Raw genomic sequence first — 18,547 nt, forward strand, 5'->3', positions numbered from 1 at the left:
GGTACATGGAACGTTAGAACAATGTGGGAAACCGGGAAGACCAGCCAAATAGCAACGGAAATGAGGAGATACAACTTGGCAGTACTGGGAATCAGCGAAACCCACTGGACTCAAGCTGGACAGAAAAGGCTAGCTACGGGAGAGATGCTGCTATACTCCGGTCACGAAGAGGAAAATGCTCCACACACACAGGGAGTTGCTCTAATGCTGTCCAAAGTAGCACGAAATGCACTTGTAGGATGGGAATCTCACGGATCCAGAATCATCAAAGCATCATTCAAAACAAAGAAGGAGGGGATCTTAATGAATATTATCCAATGTTATGCACCCACCAATGATAGCAACGACGACATTAAAGATCAATTCTACGAGCGGCTGCAGTCAATCATAGAGAAATGCTCAAGAAAGGACCTCACCATTCTGATGGGAGATCTAAATGCCAAGGTCGGAATAGACAACACTGGATATGAAGATATTATGGGACGACATGGACTGGGAGAGAGGAACGAAAATGGAGAAAGATTTGCAAATTTGTGTGCATTCAACAAATTAGTCATAGGAGGCACAATATTTCCACACAAACGTATACACAAGGCTACATGGATCTCACCGGACCACACTACAGAGAACCAAATAGACCATATTTGCATCAAAAAAATTCCGAAGGACAATGGAAGATGTGAGAACCAGGAGAGGAGCTGACGTAGCTTCAGATCACCACCTCGTTGTGGCCAATTTAAAACTGAAGCTAAAAAGAACTGGACAAGTGGACAAACAGCAATACAAAGGTTCAATACAGCCTTCCTTCGAGATACTGACAAACTCAATGAATTCAAGATAGCTCTCAACAACAGATTCCAAGCCTTTCAAGATCTACTGAAGGAAGAAGAAACTACCATGGAGGACAACTGGAAAGGCATCAAAGAAACATTGACTTCAACGTGTCAAGAGGTTCTGGGCCTAAAGAAACACCATCATAAGGAATGGATCTCTATAGAAACACTGGACAAGATCAAAGAAAGGAAGAACAAGAAGACAGCAATTAACAACAGCCGAACACGAGCAGAGAAAGTCCAAGCACAAGCTGAATACATAGAAGCAAACAAGCAAGTGAAGAGGAGCATTAGAGCCGACAGGAAGAAATACGTGGAAGAATTAGCAACGACGGCAGAAAAAGCTGCTAGAGAAGGAAATATGAAACAGCTCTACGATACAACGAAGAAACTATCAGGGAAATACAGTAAACCAGAGAGGCCGGTCAAAGACAAAGAAGGCAAGCCAATCACTGAAATTCAACAACAGCGAAACAGATGGGTAGAATACTTCGAGGAACTCCTGAATAGGCCGGCTCCAATGAATCCACCGAACATCGAAGCAGCACACACAGATCTTCCTATAGATGTCAACCCACCAACGACGGAAGAAATTAGAATGGCCGTCAGACAAATCAAGAACGGGAAAGCAGCAGGACCCGACAACATACCAGCTGAAGCACTGAAATCAGACGTCGAAGTAACCACAAGCATGCTTTACCCTCTATTCAAAAAGATTTGGGAGGAGGAACAAGTGCCGATGGACTGGAAAGAAGGACACCTCATCAAGATTCCAAAGAAAGGAGATCTGAGCAAATGTGAAAACTACAGAGGCATTACACTACTGTCAATACCAGGGAAAGTCTTCAACAGGGTGTTGCTGAACCGGATGAAGGATGCAGTAGATGCCCAACTTCGAGATCAACAAGCTGGATTCCGAAAGGATCGGTCGTGCACAGACCAAATTGCAACACTACGGATCATCGTCGAACAATCAGTTGAGTGGAACTCATCACTATACATCAACTTCATTGATTATGAAAAGGCATTCGACAGTGTAGATAGGAGGACATTATGGAAACTTCTTCGACACTACGGAGTTCCTGAGAAGATTGTCAATATTATCCGGAACTCATACGACGGACTACAGTGCAAAGTATTGCATGGAGGACAGCTGACAGATGCATTCCAAGTAAGGACCGGAGTCAGACAAGGCTGTTTACTCTCTCCCTTCCTCTTTCTTCTGGTGGTCGACTGGATTATGAAGACCTCGACATCTGAAGGAAAACACGGAATACAATGGACAGCTCAGAACCAATTAGACGATCTGGACTTCGCAGATGACCTAGCCCTCCTATCACGTACACGTGAACAGATTCAGATAAAGACAGCCAATGTAGCAGCAGTCTCTGCATCAGTAGGCCTCAGCATACACAAAGGGAAAACCAAGGTCCTCAAATTCAAAGCGGAGAACAGCAATCCAATCACCCTTGATGGCGAAACTCTGGAAGATGTAGAATCCTTCACATATCTGGGAAGCATCGTCGATAGACATGGAGGTTCAGATGCAGACGTAAAGGCGAGGATTGGCAAAGCAAGGGTCGCATTCCTACAATTGAAGAACATATGGAACTCAAAACAACTTTCAACCAATATCAAAGTGAGAATCTTCAATACGAACGTCAAGGCAATTCTACTGTATGGAGCTGAAACTTGGAGAACTACAACAACCACAATCAAGAAAGTACAAGTATTTATAAATAGCTGTCTACGCAAGATACTCAACATCCATTGGCCGGATACCATCAGCAATAGCCTTGTGTGGGAGAGAACAAACCAACTTCCAGCTGAAGAGGAAATTAGGAAAAGACGATGGAAATGGATAGGACATACATTACGCAAATCGTCAAACTGCATCACGAGGCAAGCTCTAACTTGGAATCCTGAAGGGAAGCGGAAAAGAGGAAGGCCAAAGAACACATTACGTCGGATAATAGAAGCAGATATGAAAAGGATGAATTACAACTGGAAGGAGCTGGAAAGGATTGCCCAGGACAGGGTTGGATGGAGAATGCTGGTGAGCGACCTATGCTCCTTCACGAGGAGTAACAGGTGTAAGTAAGTAAGTAAGTAATGTTCTAAGGTCATATATTTTCCTACAATGTACATTTCTTGATTGAGATCATGAACCGATTGATGTTAGATCACCGTTGGAAACCTGGAAGCACTAGACGGGCGTTTCGTCTTATTGTGGGACTACTCTAGCGTAATCATACGGTTTATTTAAAGATTTCATAGATGTTCTATACAATGTTGTTTTCTATAGGTTGAGGTTGCTGACCATATACCCAACCCTTTTCCTTTACCTACAGTCTACTGTGAGAAAGAACAAACTAGATTCCAGTTGAGGAGGAAATTATGAAAAGACGATGAACCTGGATAAGAAATATACTGAGGAAATCATTAAACTACATCACGAAGCAAGCACTATCTTGGAATCTTGAAGGGAAATGAAAAAATAGGAAGACTAAGGGAAATACAAGATTGGGATTTGGAAACAGAAGTCAAAATAATGAATAGCAACTGGAAACAAGTGGAAAGTATTGTCGAGGACAGTGTTTGATGGAGAATGCTGGTAAGTGGCTTATGCTCCTCCTTAAGGTGAAACGGGTGTAAGTAAGTAAAATCCTCTAAGTAGTAAGCATCAAGTGTAAAAATCATTATGGTTAGTTTGATTTCTAACTTTCATAGGCAAACAAAGTTTGATTACATCAGAATTCACTGATTACACTATATAAAAAATGTCTTGGAAGAACCATTGATTACATTAAGTTTACTATGGGATACTCCTAAACTTCATGGCTTCAAGATAAACCTAATCTTAAAATAAAGTATATTTTGTACTGAAAATCCTTTACTGCATCACATTCTCATCTAACTTCAATATGATTAAACGATCCTTTCACTTCAGATAGATCTCATCGACAAATCAGAATAATAGAATGTAGTTAAGAAAAGTTGAATACAAGTTATATCTGGGATACATACACTTTATATATACCAACATTAGATGCCGGATTAGCAAGTAAAACAAAATGTAGCGGACGTATAAAGCATTAAAGTTTGGTAATATATCGACCCAGTGAATAAAAACACCTCAGTTTTTATAAGTCATTTACGAAATCCAAGAAATACATTAACATATAAATATTAGTTTAGGGGTTGCGGAAATTGTTAAGTTTTTGATTGAGATCATGAATCGATTGATGTTAGACCACCTTTAGAAACCTCGAAGCACTGGACGGCCGTTTCGTCCTATTGTGGGACTCCTCAGCGGTGCGCATCCACGATCCCGCTAACGGGATTCGAACCTAGGGCCTTCAGTCTCGCGTGCGAATGCTTGACCTACTAGACCACTGAGCCGGCATCCAATGATGTTAATGTCTAACCTCAACCAATCCACGAAATTGCGCGACTATCTTCCATTGTACTGAGGTAGACACCTGTTTCTACCCAACACGGATTAGCTTGTTCATATCCATAAAAATTGATCAAGGTTACACATAAGTAATTGTAATGAACGAATGTATATGTAACAGAGCAATCCCAAAGTAAGAATGAATCACTTGGTTACGTAATCATACGAAGCGATTACCTACAGTTCAACTGACATTACAAGCAAATAATACCAAGTGAATTTAAATTTCAACCCATCGCACAAGCAGGTGGCTATCAGAACCCAGTAGCTGAGTAGATGACGCAACGGCGTTTGAAGCGAATAGTGCTGAGTTCAAGTTCCAGAGTAATCATCAACTCTAGGATGTAAGTACGTCCAATTGACGAGTCCAAAATAGGACGAAATGTTGGTCCTAGATCTCATTCATCTTTGCTTATAAAGATTATGATAGAATGGTGTACACAAAATTACGAATTTGCAAACTATTTTCTTCAAGTAAAAATTATAACAAATCAAAGTCAAATCTGTTACGTCCACTACATGATTACGGCTAATACGGTATATGGATTCTGTAGTCGACCGCTTAATACCTACAATCGTGAATTGAAAAGATGGAAGGAAACAATAGAGGTGTTCATTGAGTAAGTGTACCATATATACAGAATCACAGGTGTATTTATAGTTTTCGGTATAGTCTATAACATCATTATAATCAACCCGATCCGCGAGAAGGAAGTTTATACACTTGTTTAATCACCGAAAGTCACGTTGATATTGTAAAAGATTCTGTCATATTCTGATTGGATAGAGTCTCTTAGGTTCTTTTTCAGACACTGGAGGCGACATAGAGCTTCCTGGAAGCTGTCACAATAAAATCATTTGTAATCAACAAGGAATATGAAGTCGTTTTGATTTCATGGATCTAGAATAACTGAATAAAGTGTGCATTATCAGTACAGTGTACAGAAAAGTATTGATTAACTTTGAAAATGATATAGAGGTGAAAAAATTCTATGTATTAATAGATGTAGAAGAATTTTAAAACTGTTATGAAGTCTTTGGCAGAACTAGAAAGGAAGGCCCAGGACACAGTAGGTTGGAGAATGTTGATTGACGGCCTATGCTCCATCGGGGGTAACAGACGTAAGTAAGTATGAAGTCTTAGCACTTGATGTCGTATAAGCTACAATTGGCCATCAAGACACACTTCTTCATTTACACTAGTCAAATATTCTTCTCTCAAATAGATCATAGTTTATTTCAATTAAATGGATCTGAATCAATCTATAAACTGAGATCATCCTCCATTTCACATGTCTATATATAACAAATCTGGTTGACAGTTACATTTTCCAGTAGTGATGATTATCCAACTTCGTACAAAATCTGTTTCTATATACGTATAACAATCGTGACATCAATTAAATTAATACACTAAGGATATCGAATACACTTTGGAGTGTTATGAGATGGTGAATAAGATTTATAGCTCAGGTGGATGATTTTGATAGAATTTTGTTCTCTGAGCTAGATGGTTTGATCGGGGGGCTTTCATCATTCTTCTGAACGATATCATCAGTCCAAACTTACACCTACGGTTTATGTTGATGATATCGTTCAAAAGAACAATGAAAGGTCCACGACCAAATCATCCAACTCAAAGAACAAACCTCCATCAAAACTTTGGAGTAGAAATTCACAGATCATTCTAGTTTCTATACAGTACTGATGATAATCGATATTCGTTGGATCTTGTTACATTATAATTCATTGTATACATATGTTTTAACTAAACAATTTACGATTTGACATTCATCTATTCCATATCACTTAAAGTACTTTGGAAATGTAACAAACTTAATAGAATACCTGGTGACATTTTAAATTTCATATTCATATGTCAATGATATCTATTGAATTTGTTCAGTTTTAAAGAAGTTATTGTTCAGTAATTTTTGTTTTCTTCTTCCTCCCCATCTACTTTGATAATTTTATTATTATTCACTCTTACTTATTTACTTACGCCTGTTCCTCCTCGTGAAGGAGCATAGGCCGCTCCATCCAATCCTGTTCTGGGCAATCCTTTCCAGTTCCTTCCAGTTGTCATACATCCTTCACATATCTACATCTATTTCCCAACGTAATGTGTTCTTTGGCCTTCTTCTTTTCCGGTGCCCTTCAGGATTCCAATTCAGGGCTTACCTCGTGGTGTAGTTTGATGATTTGCGTAATGTATGTCCTATCCATTTCCATAATCTTTTCCTAATTTCTTCTTCAGATGGAAGCCGGATTGTTCTCTCCCAGAGAAGGCTGTTGCTGATGGTATCCGGCCAATGGATGTTGTGTATCTTGCGTAGACAACCAATCTAGTACAGTACAAATAGATTTGAATCCATCTATAGTTTATATAAAAACTCATGTATTCAATATTGAGCATATCATACAATAGAATTCATTTCTCCCACCAGACAAATGTCGAGGATATGGTATTGTCTTCAAATAATAATGTTAATGATTCGTCTGTCAGATGATCTTCAATTTATACATTGACTCATGAATAAATAAACACCTACCAACTTGAATTCACTTAGTATTGTTTACTTGAATGTTTTCATTGATGTTTAAGACTACAATTGATCAGTCTCTTATTGACATATGTATATATTGTATAAATTGTCTGGATATTACCTTTAGTCACAAGAATTCTAATCAAAGATAGATAGTGGCTAGTAGTGGAATCGAGCATGCACGATTCGACCTATTTGAGATTCGTCAGCTGGTGTTCCAGAGTGAGCATTAACTCTGAGATGCAAGTATATCCAGCTGATGAGTTTCAAATAGGAAGAAACATGTGTTCTAGATTTCAGTGCTAGCCATTAACCATATTTATTTACCAACTTAGATTATCATCAAAATATCTTGTTTATATTATATGAACTATTTGTGAATAAATGATAAAATAAGATAGTTAAATGAACTTCTAATCAATATTACACTAGATTGAATAAAAATGAAGCTTTAATAATTGAGAATATGAGTCAACTGAAGCTAAACCAATATGGGAAACCTGGATGCTTTGAACGGTCGCCTCATCCCAGTATGGGAATTCTCAGTAGTGCGGACCCAAGATCCCGCCTCGCGAGATTCGAACCCAAAATCTATCAGTCACGCACACGAACACTTAACCTCTAGACCACTAGTCTAGCTTTAATTGACTCATAAATTTAACTATTCAAATTACAATAATAACCACAAAAGAACCCCTCTCTGATTAATAATGAAATTATCAAAGTAGATGGGAAGGAAGAAGAATATAAATAATGAACAATTTCTGTGAAAACATAGAACTAACTCTTTCAAAACTGAAAAAGAAAGCTATATGCAATTCAATGGATACCATTGACATATGAATATGAAATTTTAAATGAAACCAGACATTCTACTAAGTTTGTTACATTTTCAAAGTACATTAAGTTACATGGAATAGATGAATGTCAAATCGTAAATTGCTTAGTTAAAACATATGTATACAATGAATTAAAATGTAACAACTTACTTACTTACTTACTTACTTACTTTACTTACTTACTTACTTACTTACGCCTGTTACCTCTCATCGAGGTGCATGGGCCACCCATCAGCATTGTCTATTCAACTCTGTCTTCAGCAATACTTTCCAGTTGTTTCCAGGTACTGTTCATTATTTTGATGTCTACTTCCAATTCTCGACGCAGTGTATTCTTTGGTTTTCCTGTTTTCTGTTTGTCTTCAGGATTTCAAGTTTGCGCTTGCCTCGTAATGCAGTTTGATTATTTTCTCAATGTGTGTCTCATGCACATCTAACGTCTTAACCTAATTTTCTCATCATTTAGAGGCTGATTTGTTTTCTTCTACAATACGTTTTTTCTTATGGACATTAAGTATCTTGCGTAGAAAATTATTTATAAGTACCAGTACTTATATGGTGATGATTGTAGTAGTTCTCTAAGTCTCTGTCCAGTATAGTAGAACTGTTTTGACTTTCCATTGAAAGTTGTGACTATAATTCTGGCTGACAGTCGTTTTTCGTTGTATATGTTTTTCAATTTTAGTAATACTTCCCTTGTTCCACCAACCCTTGACTTTACATCTTTATCAGGTCCTTCTTGTTTATCGACGATATTACCTAGGTATGTAAATCTTTACGACTCTTTCAGAGCTTCTCCATCAAGTGTGGTTGGGCTGCTGCTCACTTTGTTGTATTTCAGGATCCTGATTTATCCTTTGTGTATGTCAAGGACTAATGATGTAAAGACTTCTGATATGCTAGTTGTCTTCATCTGCCTTTGTTCTTGGGAATGAGATAGAAGATCTAGGTGATCTATGAAGTTCAAATTGTCTAACTGATTCCGAGCTGTGTACTGTATCCCGTGATTTCTCTCACATGTGGAGGTTTTCATAATCCAGTCGACCACCAGAAGAAAGAGAAGGGGGGAAGTGGGCAGCCTTATCTGACTTCAGACCTCAGTTGGAATGCGTCTGTCACCTGTCCTCAATACATGACTTTGCAGTATAGTTCATCGTATGAATTCTGGATGATGTTGGAGATTTTCTTAGCTACTCACTCCATAGTATCGGAGAAGGTTCCATAAGGTTTTCCTATCCACACTGTTAAACACTTTCTCATAGTTATGAAAGTTGATGTATTGTGACGAATTGCATTCAACTGATTGTTCGATGATGATCCCTAGTGTCGTGATTTGGCCTGCGCACGATGGATCCTTACGGAATCCGGTCTGTTTATCTGGGATTTAGTTGTTTACTGAGTCTTTCATTCGATTCAGCAACACTCTGTTGAAGACGCTTTCCGGTACCGACGATAATGTTTTGCTTATGTAGTTTCCACACTTCACGAGATCTCCTTTCTTTGATATCTTGATGAGATATCCCTCTTTATAGTCTGACTTCATGTTCGACTTCAGCTCTTCAGCTGGTATATTGTCAGGTCATGCTGCTTTACCGCTGTTGATTTGTCTGATGACCATCCTGGTTTCTTTGATCCACGGTGGATTCAATGGAGCTTGTCTTTTCAAGAGTTCTTGGAAGTGTTCCACCCATACATAACTCTGTCCTTGGATTACAGTGATTGACTTGCGTTCTTTATCCTTAACTAGTCTCTCTGGTTTACTATATTTCGCTGTTAGTTTCTTAGCACATAAATGTTTGTCTGATATTTTCTTCTCTTGCAGCTTTTTCGCTGTGCTTGCTAGGTCTTCCATGCATTTCTGTTTGTCAGCTCTAATGCTCCTCTTTACTAGCTTGTTTGCTTCTGTGTATTAAATTTATGCCTTGCCATTCTCTGCTCTTGTTTGGCTGTTGTTAATTGCTGTCTTCTTGTTCTTCATTACTTGAGTCTTGTCTAGGGTTTCGATGGAGATTAATTCATTAAGATGATGCTTCTTGCTGCCCAGCATCTCCTAACACTTTGAAGTTAGGGCTTACTTTTTCCTTTTCTAATTGTCCTCCATAGTAGTTTCTTCTTTCAGTAGATCTTGTAAGGCATGGAACCTGTTGTTGGGAATTATCTTGAATTCGTTGAGTTTAACAGTATCTCGAAAGAAGGCTGTGTCGAACCTTTTGAATGCAGTTTCTCTAGCTGTCCATTGCTTGATTAGCTTCAGTCTGATCGTGACCACAACCAGGTGGTAGTCTGGATCTATGTCAACCCCTCTTCCTTGGTTCTCACATCTTCCATTGATCTTGTGAATGTTTTACTGATGCAAATGTGATCTCTCTGGTTCTTCGTGATTTGATTCGGTGAGACCCATATAGCTTTATGTATATGTTTGTGTGGAAATATTGTGCCTCCTATGACCAATTTGTTAAATGCACATAAATTTGTAAATTTCTCACCATTTTCGTTTCTCTCTCCCAGTCCATGTCGTCCCATGATGTCTTCATATCCGATGTTGTCCATTCCGAATTTAGCGCTTGGGTCCCACATCAGGATGGTTTGGTCCCTTCCTGTACACTTCTCTATGGTCGATTTCGGCCTCTCATAGAACTGATCTTTATCGTCGTCATTGCTATCATTGTGATTCCCTCTTTCTTTGTTTTGAAGGATGCTTTGATGATCCTGAATGCATGAGATTCCTACCCTATAAATGCTTTACATGTTTCTTTGGACAGGATCAGAGTAACTCTCTGAGTTTGTGGAGCATTTTCCTTTTCGTGACCAGAGTACAGCTACAGCTCTCTCGAATCTATCATTTTCTGTCCGGCTTGTGCACAATGAGTTTCAATGATTCCGAGCAACATCAAGTTGTATTTTTTTAATTTTCGTAGCTGTTTGTTTAGTCTTTTCAGTCTCTCAGATTGTGCAGTCATTCCATGTACCTATATTAATTATTGCTCTTGTTGTTAAAGTGGCATCGGCGTCGTGACTTCAGAAGACTATCGTCTTTCACCATAAGGTGTCATAATTTTTCCTTCAAATAGGAGGAAAGGGTTTAAATGGTTTTATTTGTTTATTCTGTTTAGCGTTTTTTCGAAGTTTGTTTTCTAAGGGATGGGTTTGCTGACCCGGTGCTGAACCTTTACTATATCTTGGAACCAGTAGTAAACCTGGAAAAGCTACAGGTGGAGTTAAAATGGAACAAGATCCTGTCAAATTACGAATAATTAAGGAATACGAATTGTAATGAATTTTGAACAATCAATTGTAGTTTTAGTTCTCAGTTATGAACAACTCTGTGGATTTCTGAAAAATGAAATATCAAGAAACCAGAATGATCAGTGAGCTAATTCTTTATGTAAATCATGGTAAATCTTTAACAGGAAAGTCATAGTATTTACTGAGTACGTTTTGCCACCTCTATTTTTTCTTGTTTCCATGTAGATCTCTGAGGTTATGATTGATTGATTTGTTCTGCATGATTTGATAGCTTAGATGTATACATAAGGCAACATAGGTCAGTAGTGAGATGACATAATGTATTATCAGTGATATCCATACACATTGACAGCCATGGATATAAATTCGACTGCCAAAACATCACAATCATTAATCAAGGAGGCTGTAAATAGATTCCAGAAACATAGAATTCAAATCTATTGGTAATTAATAAGTATATCATCCTAGATCCGATCAATCAATCAATCAATCCATAAGGAAGAAACCAATCAATCAAGGAGTTACAGGTCAAACATACTTCCATATAAAGTCGGTGCTAATAATGTTTCAATGGTTAAGATCATGAGTCAGTTGAAGCTAGACCACCATGGGAAACCTGGAAGCGCTGGACGGCCGTTTCGTCCTATTGTGGGACTCCTCGTCAGTGCGCATCCACGACCTCGCCCCATGCGAGATTCGAACCCATGACCTACTCGTTTCGCGCCCGAGCCATTAACCACTAGACCACTGAGCCGGCACCCAACGGACTCATGATCTTAACCATTGAAATTACTACAATCTCCACAAAAACCAGTCTGATGCTAATAATGTTGTCTAGAATAAAAATGAATGTTCTATAATCAACTTCTACAGTTTTTACAATATTTTTCTATAGGATAAGTGTCAAATAATAGAATCAATAATATTTTCACTTAATATTGTTTTACTTGAATCTTCCCATTGCTGTTTAAGACAACAATTGTGTGCTTATTATCCCGATATCGCCTTAAGTCACAAACATTCTAAACAAAGATGAATGTTGGCTAATAATGAAATCCAGTTTTATGCACGTTTCGTCCTATTCGGGACTCGTCAACTAGATATACTTGCATTCCACAGTTGATATTCATTCCAAGACTCAAACCCCAATAACGTTCATTACAAACACCATCATCACTTATAAACTAAATCCTGATAATCACGTGTTTATACAATATGGAAAAGTTTACATTCATCCAGTGTTGTTTACTTGTATCTTTTCATGAATGTTTAAAACTATAATTATCCCAAAACTTTTTTTTATTGTTGCTTCTTTTTCTCAAACAATATCAATATCATTTACCTTCTTTTTTTTTGTAGTTTTTGTTTACACAATTTCATTTTGATTCCTTTCTTAAAACCCCCTATCCATATTCATATTCATATAGAATAAACAATATTCATATTATAAATAGGGGATAGAAACAAATTGAATATTGAACAAAATCCATTTATTTATTTATTTATTTATTTTTAGAAAAAAAGAAAACAAAAAAACAACAAAAAAATTATTGTCAATGATGAATTAGGAAAAATGTTTTTTTGTTTTTTTTCTTTCAAGAAAGAAAAACAACGAAAAAAATCATTCTGCTAAAAAGTCATCATCTTCTTCTTCTTGTTGTTGTCGTTGTCGTTGTCGTTGTTGTCGTTGTCGTTGTTGTCGTTGTCGTTGTTGTTGTTGTCGTCAAAATGTGTGTTGAATTATTTTTATTTATTTACTTACTTTTTCTTCTTTTTTTTGCTTTGAAAATTTATTATTAAAATCATTCAAGCATAATTTTATTTAATTAAAAAAAAGGATAATTAAAAAAATAAAAATAAAGAAAAGAAAAAAGAAAAAAGAAAAAATCAAGAAAAGAAAAAAAGGAAAGAAGGAAACGAAAATAGAACTCAATTTTTCAATGTTCTATTGACATGTGTCATATGTAATATTATTGTCAATGAACAAAGTAAATAAAAATGAACATGAAATTTAAGATTTAAAGTGTCAGTAGTAGAGGAGGGTAGAGGAAGGGGGGTGGGGTGGGGTAAGCATGTTTCAATTAATTCTAAATGAAATTTTTATGAAAATTTTTAATAAACTACTTATAAATAATAAAGAAAAGCAAGATTCTACACTACAACACAATAAGCATCAATCGAAGATTTGGAAAATGTAACAATCATAACATATCTGGGCTGCATCATTGATGAATACGGTGGATTTGATGCAAATGTGAAGGTGTGGATCGGCAAAGCAAAAGTAGCATATCTACAACTGCATAACATCTAGAACTCAAAACATCTGTCTTTTAACTAACATTAAAGTTAGAATTTTCAATATAAATGTGAAGACAGTTCTACTGTATTAGGCGGAAACTTGGAAAACTACGAAAGTCATTATCCAAAACATACAAGTGTTTATTAACAGTTGTCTACGCAAAATACTTCGGATCCGTTGGTCAGACACTATCAGCAACAACTGAATGTGGGAGAGAACTAGCCAGATTGCAGCGAAGGAAGAAATCGGGAAGAAGAGTTATCAGTGGATAGGATACACATTGAGGAGAGCACCCAACTGGGTCACAAGGCAAATCCTCACTTGGAATCGTCAAAGCTGAATAAAGGTGAAGTGGGAGATCAAAGAATACATTACGCTGAGAAATAGAGATAGACATAAGAAGAATGAACAAGAATTAGATAGAACTGGAAAGGGAGGCCCAGGACAGAATAGACTGCAGAATGCTGATGGGCAACAAGCGTAAGTAAGTAAGTAACTTATAAATAATATAATAAATTTAATGAGTAGTAAAACATTATAGGGATTATGTTCTTTTTTAGTTATTAGTAATTGAAATCTACCTCCATTCCATTATTATGAAACTTGAGAAAAAAGGCTTTGGACGGAGAGGGACGGCTTGTTTCAATGAATTCCTTCTTATCGTCTGATCATGTGCTCACTAGCGACTAGTTTCGTTAGGTAATTCTCGGAGGTCTAATGAGAAGCCGTGACCAGTGGAGTTAATCCGTGTCGGGTAGAGACAGCTATCTACCTCGGTACAATGGAAAATAGTCACGCAATTTCGTGGTTTGACTGAGGTTAGACATCCTGTCCTGGGCAATCCTTTCCAGCTCTTTCCAGTTGTTATTCATCCTTTTCATACATGCTTCTATTTCTCAACGTAATGTGTTCTTTGGTCTTCTTCTCTCCCGTTTCCCCTCAAGATTTCAAGTTAGCACTTGTCTCGTGATGCAGTTTGGTGATTTCCGTAATGTCCTATCCATTTCCATAATTTTTTTCTAATTCCCTCTTCAGCTGAAAGTTGCTTTGTTCTCTCCCACAGTGGTCTGTTGCTGATGGTATCCGGCCATTTGATGATGAGTGTCTTGCGTAGACAACTATTTATAAATACTTTAACCTTCATCTGTAGCTCTTCTAGAGTTACTGCCGGTCCCAGGCCCAGGTAAAGGAGGAGGGTTTGGCGTGGGGTCGGCAACCCTATCCCGTAGAAAAAAAATCTTGCTAAAAGACGCCAACCAGATTAAACAAATTAATGGGAGAGAAGAAACCACATTTCAAACGAAGAAGAAATTCGGAAAAGATGATAGAGTTGGGTAAGATATATACTGAGGAAATCATGATACTGCATCACGAAGCAAAGCGCTATCTTGGAATCTTGAAGGGAAATGAAAAATAGAAAGATTAAAGGACATACAGGATCTTGATTTAAAAACACGTCAAAATAATGATCAGCAACTGGAAACAAGTGGAAAGTAGTGTCGAGGACAGTGTTTCAGGAAGAATACTGGTAGGTAGCCTATGTTAATCCATCAGTGGCAACAGGCGAAAGTAAATATGATGATCAAACCATTTTATTTAATTTCTGTGTATTAGACGTTAAAATAGTGATATTTTAATAATGTAACTTGGATACTACTTCCAAATGGTAATCACCTGGTAATGTATCATCAATGAAAAGCTATATTACTTTGCGGATTCTTCCTAGACATAACAGAAGTTCAGTTTAATTTTGGTAACAATACAGTCTTCTTAGCCGGTGTTAAACTAATTAGGTTTTTTTCACGACAGATCACGATCATGAACCGAGTGATGTTAGACCACCACTGAAAACCTGGAAGTACTGGGTGTCCGTTTCGACCTATTGCGCGACTCACCAGAAGTGCGCACCCACGATTCAGCCCGCGTGTTTCGAGCCCAGGACCTTCGGTCTCGCACGTGGTCGCCTAACCAACGTAGTAGATCTCATTGAGGACATCGAAACTTGCATTCGGTTAAAATAAAGAGTTTCGTATTGTGGTTTATTTGATTAAGAGGTTTATGAAATAATCAAGTTAAACCAGTAAATCTGTCAACTACTCTGAAAAAAGCCTTAAGTGATAGATGTATATATAATGATTCAATTACACATTTGATATTTAGTCTAAGTCTGTTAGGATGATACGATAATGCCTACTAGTTAGTGATTGAATAGTACAAATCTCTATGCCCTTCACAAGACTGTTCACAGATTAAACAAGTGTCAATGAACTACTGGGTGCAAATATTTTTTACTGAAAAAAATCAACTCGTACCAATTCTGCATTTCATGGTTTCTTATTGATTACCTTCTAACATTTAACGTGGAAATATTATACACTAAAATTATGCTTCGTTCAAAACAATGAACGACAGCCATTACAAATTTCCAGTATGCTGTTATGAAAATTGTTGAGTTTTTGATTGATATCGTGAATCGGTCGATGTTAGAACACCATTGAAAACCTGGAATCACTGAACGGCCGTTTCGTTCTAGTATGGAACACCTTAGTAGTGCCCATCCACGATTCCTTATTTGAGATTTGTCGATCCCAAGAACGTTCTGACACACGAACACTTAAGCTCTATACCAATAAACCAGTATCCAATAGTGTTAATGTCTAACTTCAACCAATCCATGAAATTGTGTGACCATCTACTAAGGTAGATATTTGTCTCTATCCGACATAGATTAACTCCACTAGTCACAGTTTCTCACTAGAATTCTAAGAATTCCCTTTCATAACTAATCACTAGTAAGCATATGGTATAAATCTGAACTACGAAACCAAGATATGTCAGTGTCTATCTTGTTTTAATTTGGTTTATTCTTCATTCATTTGTTGTCATCATTCATATGATGAACAAATATGAACTTCATATAAACCATAAGTCAGTCAGTCAGCTACAACGTAGGTCCAGGCACATATATGCATCGGTCCAAGTTGCCATACCTCATTAGCACGACAAGATGGATACCGGATTCATACAAGTAGCTAATGCAGAGGTGGTAATATATAAAAGAAAGATTTCAATAAGAATATAGTGCGGGAAGAAAGAAGCAACCGAGCTATACTAGCTGGAACAACCGTTCCTCAAGGTCCTACCATGTCAGACAGGTCGGTTGAAGAGCGGTAAGACTAAAAACAACAAACTTAAGGTCCGAAGGCGAAGTCGTACTGTTGACTGTACAGAGGTGGGACAGCAGTAAGGTGTTTCCTTCAGAAAACCAGCATGACAGAGATGCTGCCTTCCCACAAGGAGGGGTGGGGTTAGAAAAAGTCGACCCTAAAATGCACACCTCGCCTTATCCCATGGATATCCGTCTCCGGCGTTAAGGTCTCAACAAGCACGGAGTTAACACGAAAATTGCCCATAAAAAGGTCGTGTGTGACCGACCTCAAGCAGTTGTCTCTTGGGCACTGTGGTCACGCTCCCAGGTCACTAAGACCACCTCTAATCCAATTTCCTTTTCAGGCACCTCCATAAACCATAAGTAGTCGACATTGAATGGAAGAAATAGAAATACATTACATAACATTCACTATATTATTGTCATGAAATGTCATATTACATCATCTTCAACGTTATTACTTCTTCTCCTTCTTCTTGTTCATTGAAGCACATGTGATGATTTAATCAAACAAATAGACAGTTCATAGCATTGAAAGCAAACTATAAATCAACTTGAATACGAAAAATTATATAATCAAATAGGTTTAATGAAATGAAAGCAAATAAGACACATAAAGTGTGTGTGTGTGTATATGTGAATGTGTGAGGAGGTGGGGGTGGGGGGTAGGGGTGGGATGGTAGAAATACAAAATGCTGATAATTACATTTGTTATTATTATCAAATTCAAGATAGAAACATTATGAAATAGTAAAAAAAAACAACAAGAAGAAAAAAAAGAAAAGAAAAGCACATGGTGCACTATTGAATGAAGGGGGGTTATGTTATTTTTTTTTATTAGAAGATATGATCAGTGACCATATGAGTGACTGATGAGAATGATAACCATGGTGATGATGATGATGATGTTGTTAATGAGGATGATGAGGATGAGGATGAGGATGAAGCGGAAGGCAATAGTGATGACGTCATACAATTGATGAATATATTACTTAAAAGAAATATAATCAACTGATTAAATGTCTATAATTTGATAAGCACAAAAACTGTATTAGCTAACTAAGCATTAAAGTATAGATTTAGTCATAAAATGCATTAGCATACATTGCTTAGTTTATTATATAAGAGATAAACAAGCAAACTTGATTGTGTTGAATACTTTCTATTGTATAGTTGTCTTATAATCAGCTGATCAGACATTTTATTGACATTCATAGAATATTCCATGCTGTTGTTGCAGTTTCTATTATTTGCTATTCTATTCCGTTTCTTTTTTGGCAGGGGGGTAGGATGGGGTGGGATGGGTTCTTTATTCATTTTCACTACCAGTTATAATATTGTAGGAAGCTGTAAAGGAAAAGAAAAAAACAAAACAAAAACATAAATAAAAACGAGTTAAGAGACCATTATGATCATTATGGATGCACACTGCTGAGGAGTCTCACAATATGATAAAACGGCCGTCCAGTGCTTCCAGGTTTTCAGTGGTGGTCTGGCATCAATCGGTTCATGATCTCAATCGATAACCTAATAATCTCCACAACGCTATACTGACATTATGAAAATGTTTATTGTTCAAATAAGATATAAAGAATGTCAGTATAGGATCGTAGAGTTCAATACTAAGATGAAATAGTCATCCAGTGTGTTATCTCCAGACGAAGAATCAATGAATAGTAACTACAAGGATCTATTTATGGACCAATATGATATGAATATTCTTAATGCATGACCACTAAGAAACTAGATTATATGTATATTTATATTCCTTTTATTATAAGCTCCCAATTGACCTAATAGCTACTGTTATTTGACTTACTATTCCTAAGTTACTCCCAATTTATTAGTTACAGTTCCTCACACTCACAGACACTTTTGACCTGGTCTTGCATAATATTTGGTTTCAATTTATGGTATGATGCAGTTTGGTTTATTTGTATATAAACCAGTTATGCCTGGAATACAGGATTCATATAACGGGGGTTAATATTGGTGTTCTGAACTGATCCGGATAAGTTAGACGAGAATCTACTACCTCACAGGACCAATATGAACACAGAGTTGACTGTAGGTTGCTCGTACTAGATGACGCATCGTTAGTTTAACACAGGGATATGGTCATCTAAGTCAATATTCTAATTGGCGTGATACTTGACAG

At 37.1% G+C, this 18,547-nt stretch overlaps 1 protein-coding gene across 2 annotated transcripts in view; it reads right to left on the reverse strand.

Annotated features, from left to right (window-relative positions):
- Positions 1–12,408: 12,408 nt before the first annotated feature.
- The window catches only part of MS3_00008146 (uncharacterized protein), a 79,174-nt gene continuing 73,035 nt past the window's right edge, over positions 12,409–18,547 (reverse strand). The window contains exon 14 of one of the 2 annotated variants that reach the window (XM_051216501.1): positions 12,409–17,736. In XM_051216501.1, coding sequence (XP_051067092.1) covers positions 17,699–17,736 — 38 coding nt within the window. In that variant the 3' untranslated portion in view covers positions 12,409–17,698. The remainder of the gene's footprint in view (positions 17,737–18,547) is intronic. The other variant, XM_051216502.1, reaches the window with a different exon arrangement.

Source organism: Schistosoma haematobium, chromosome 4 (assembly GCF_000699445.3).
Source record: "Schistosoma haematobium chromosome 4, whole genome shotgun sequence".
Taxonomy (NCBI): domain Eukaryota; kingdom Metazoa; phylum Platyhelminthes; class Trematoda; order Strigeidida; family Schistosomatidae; genus Schistosoma; species Schistosoma haematobium.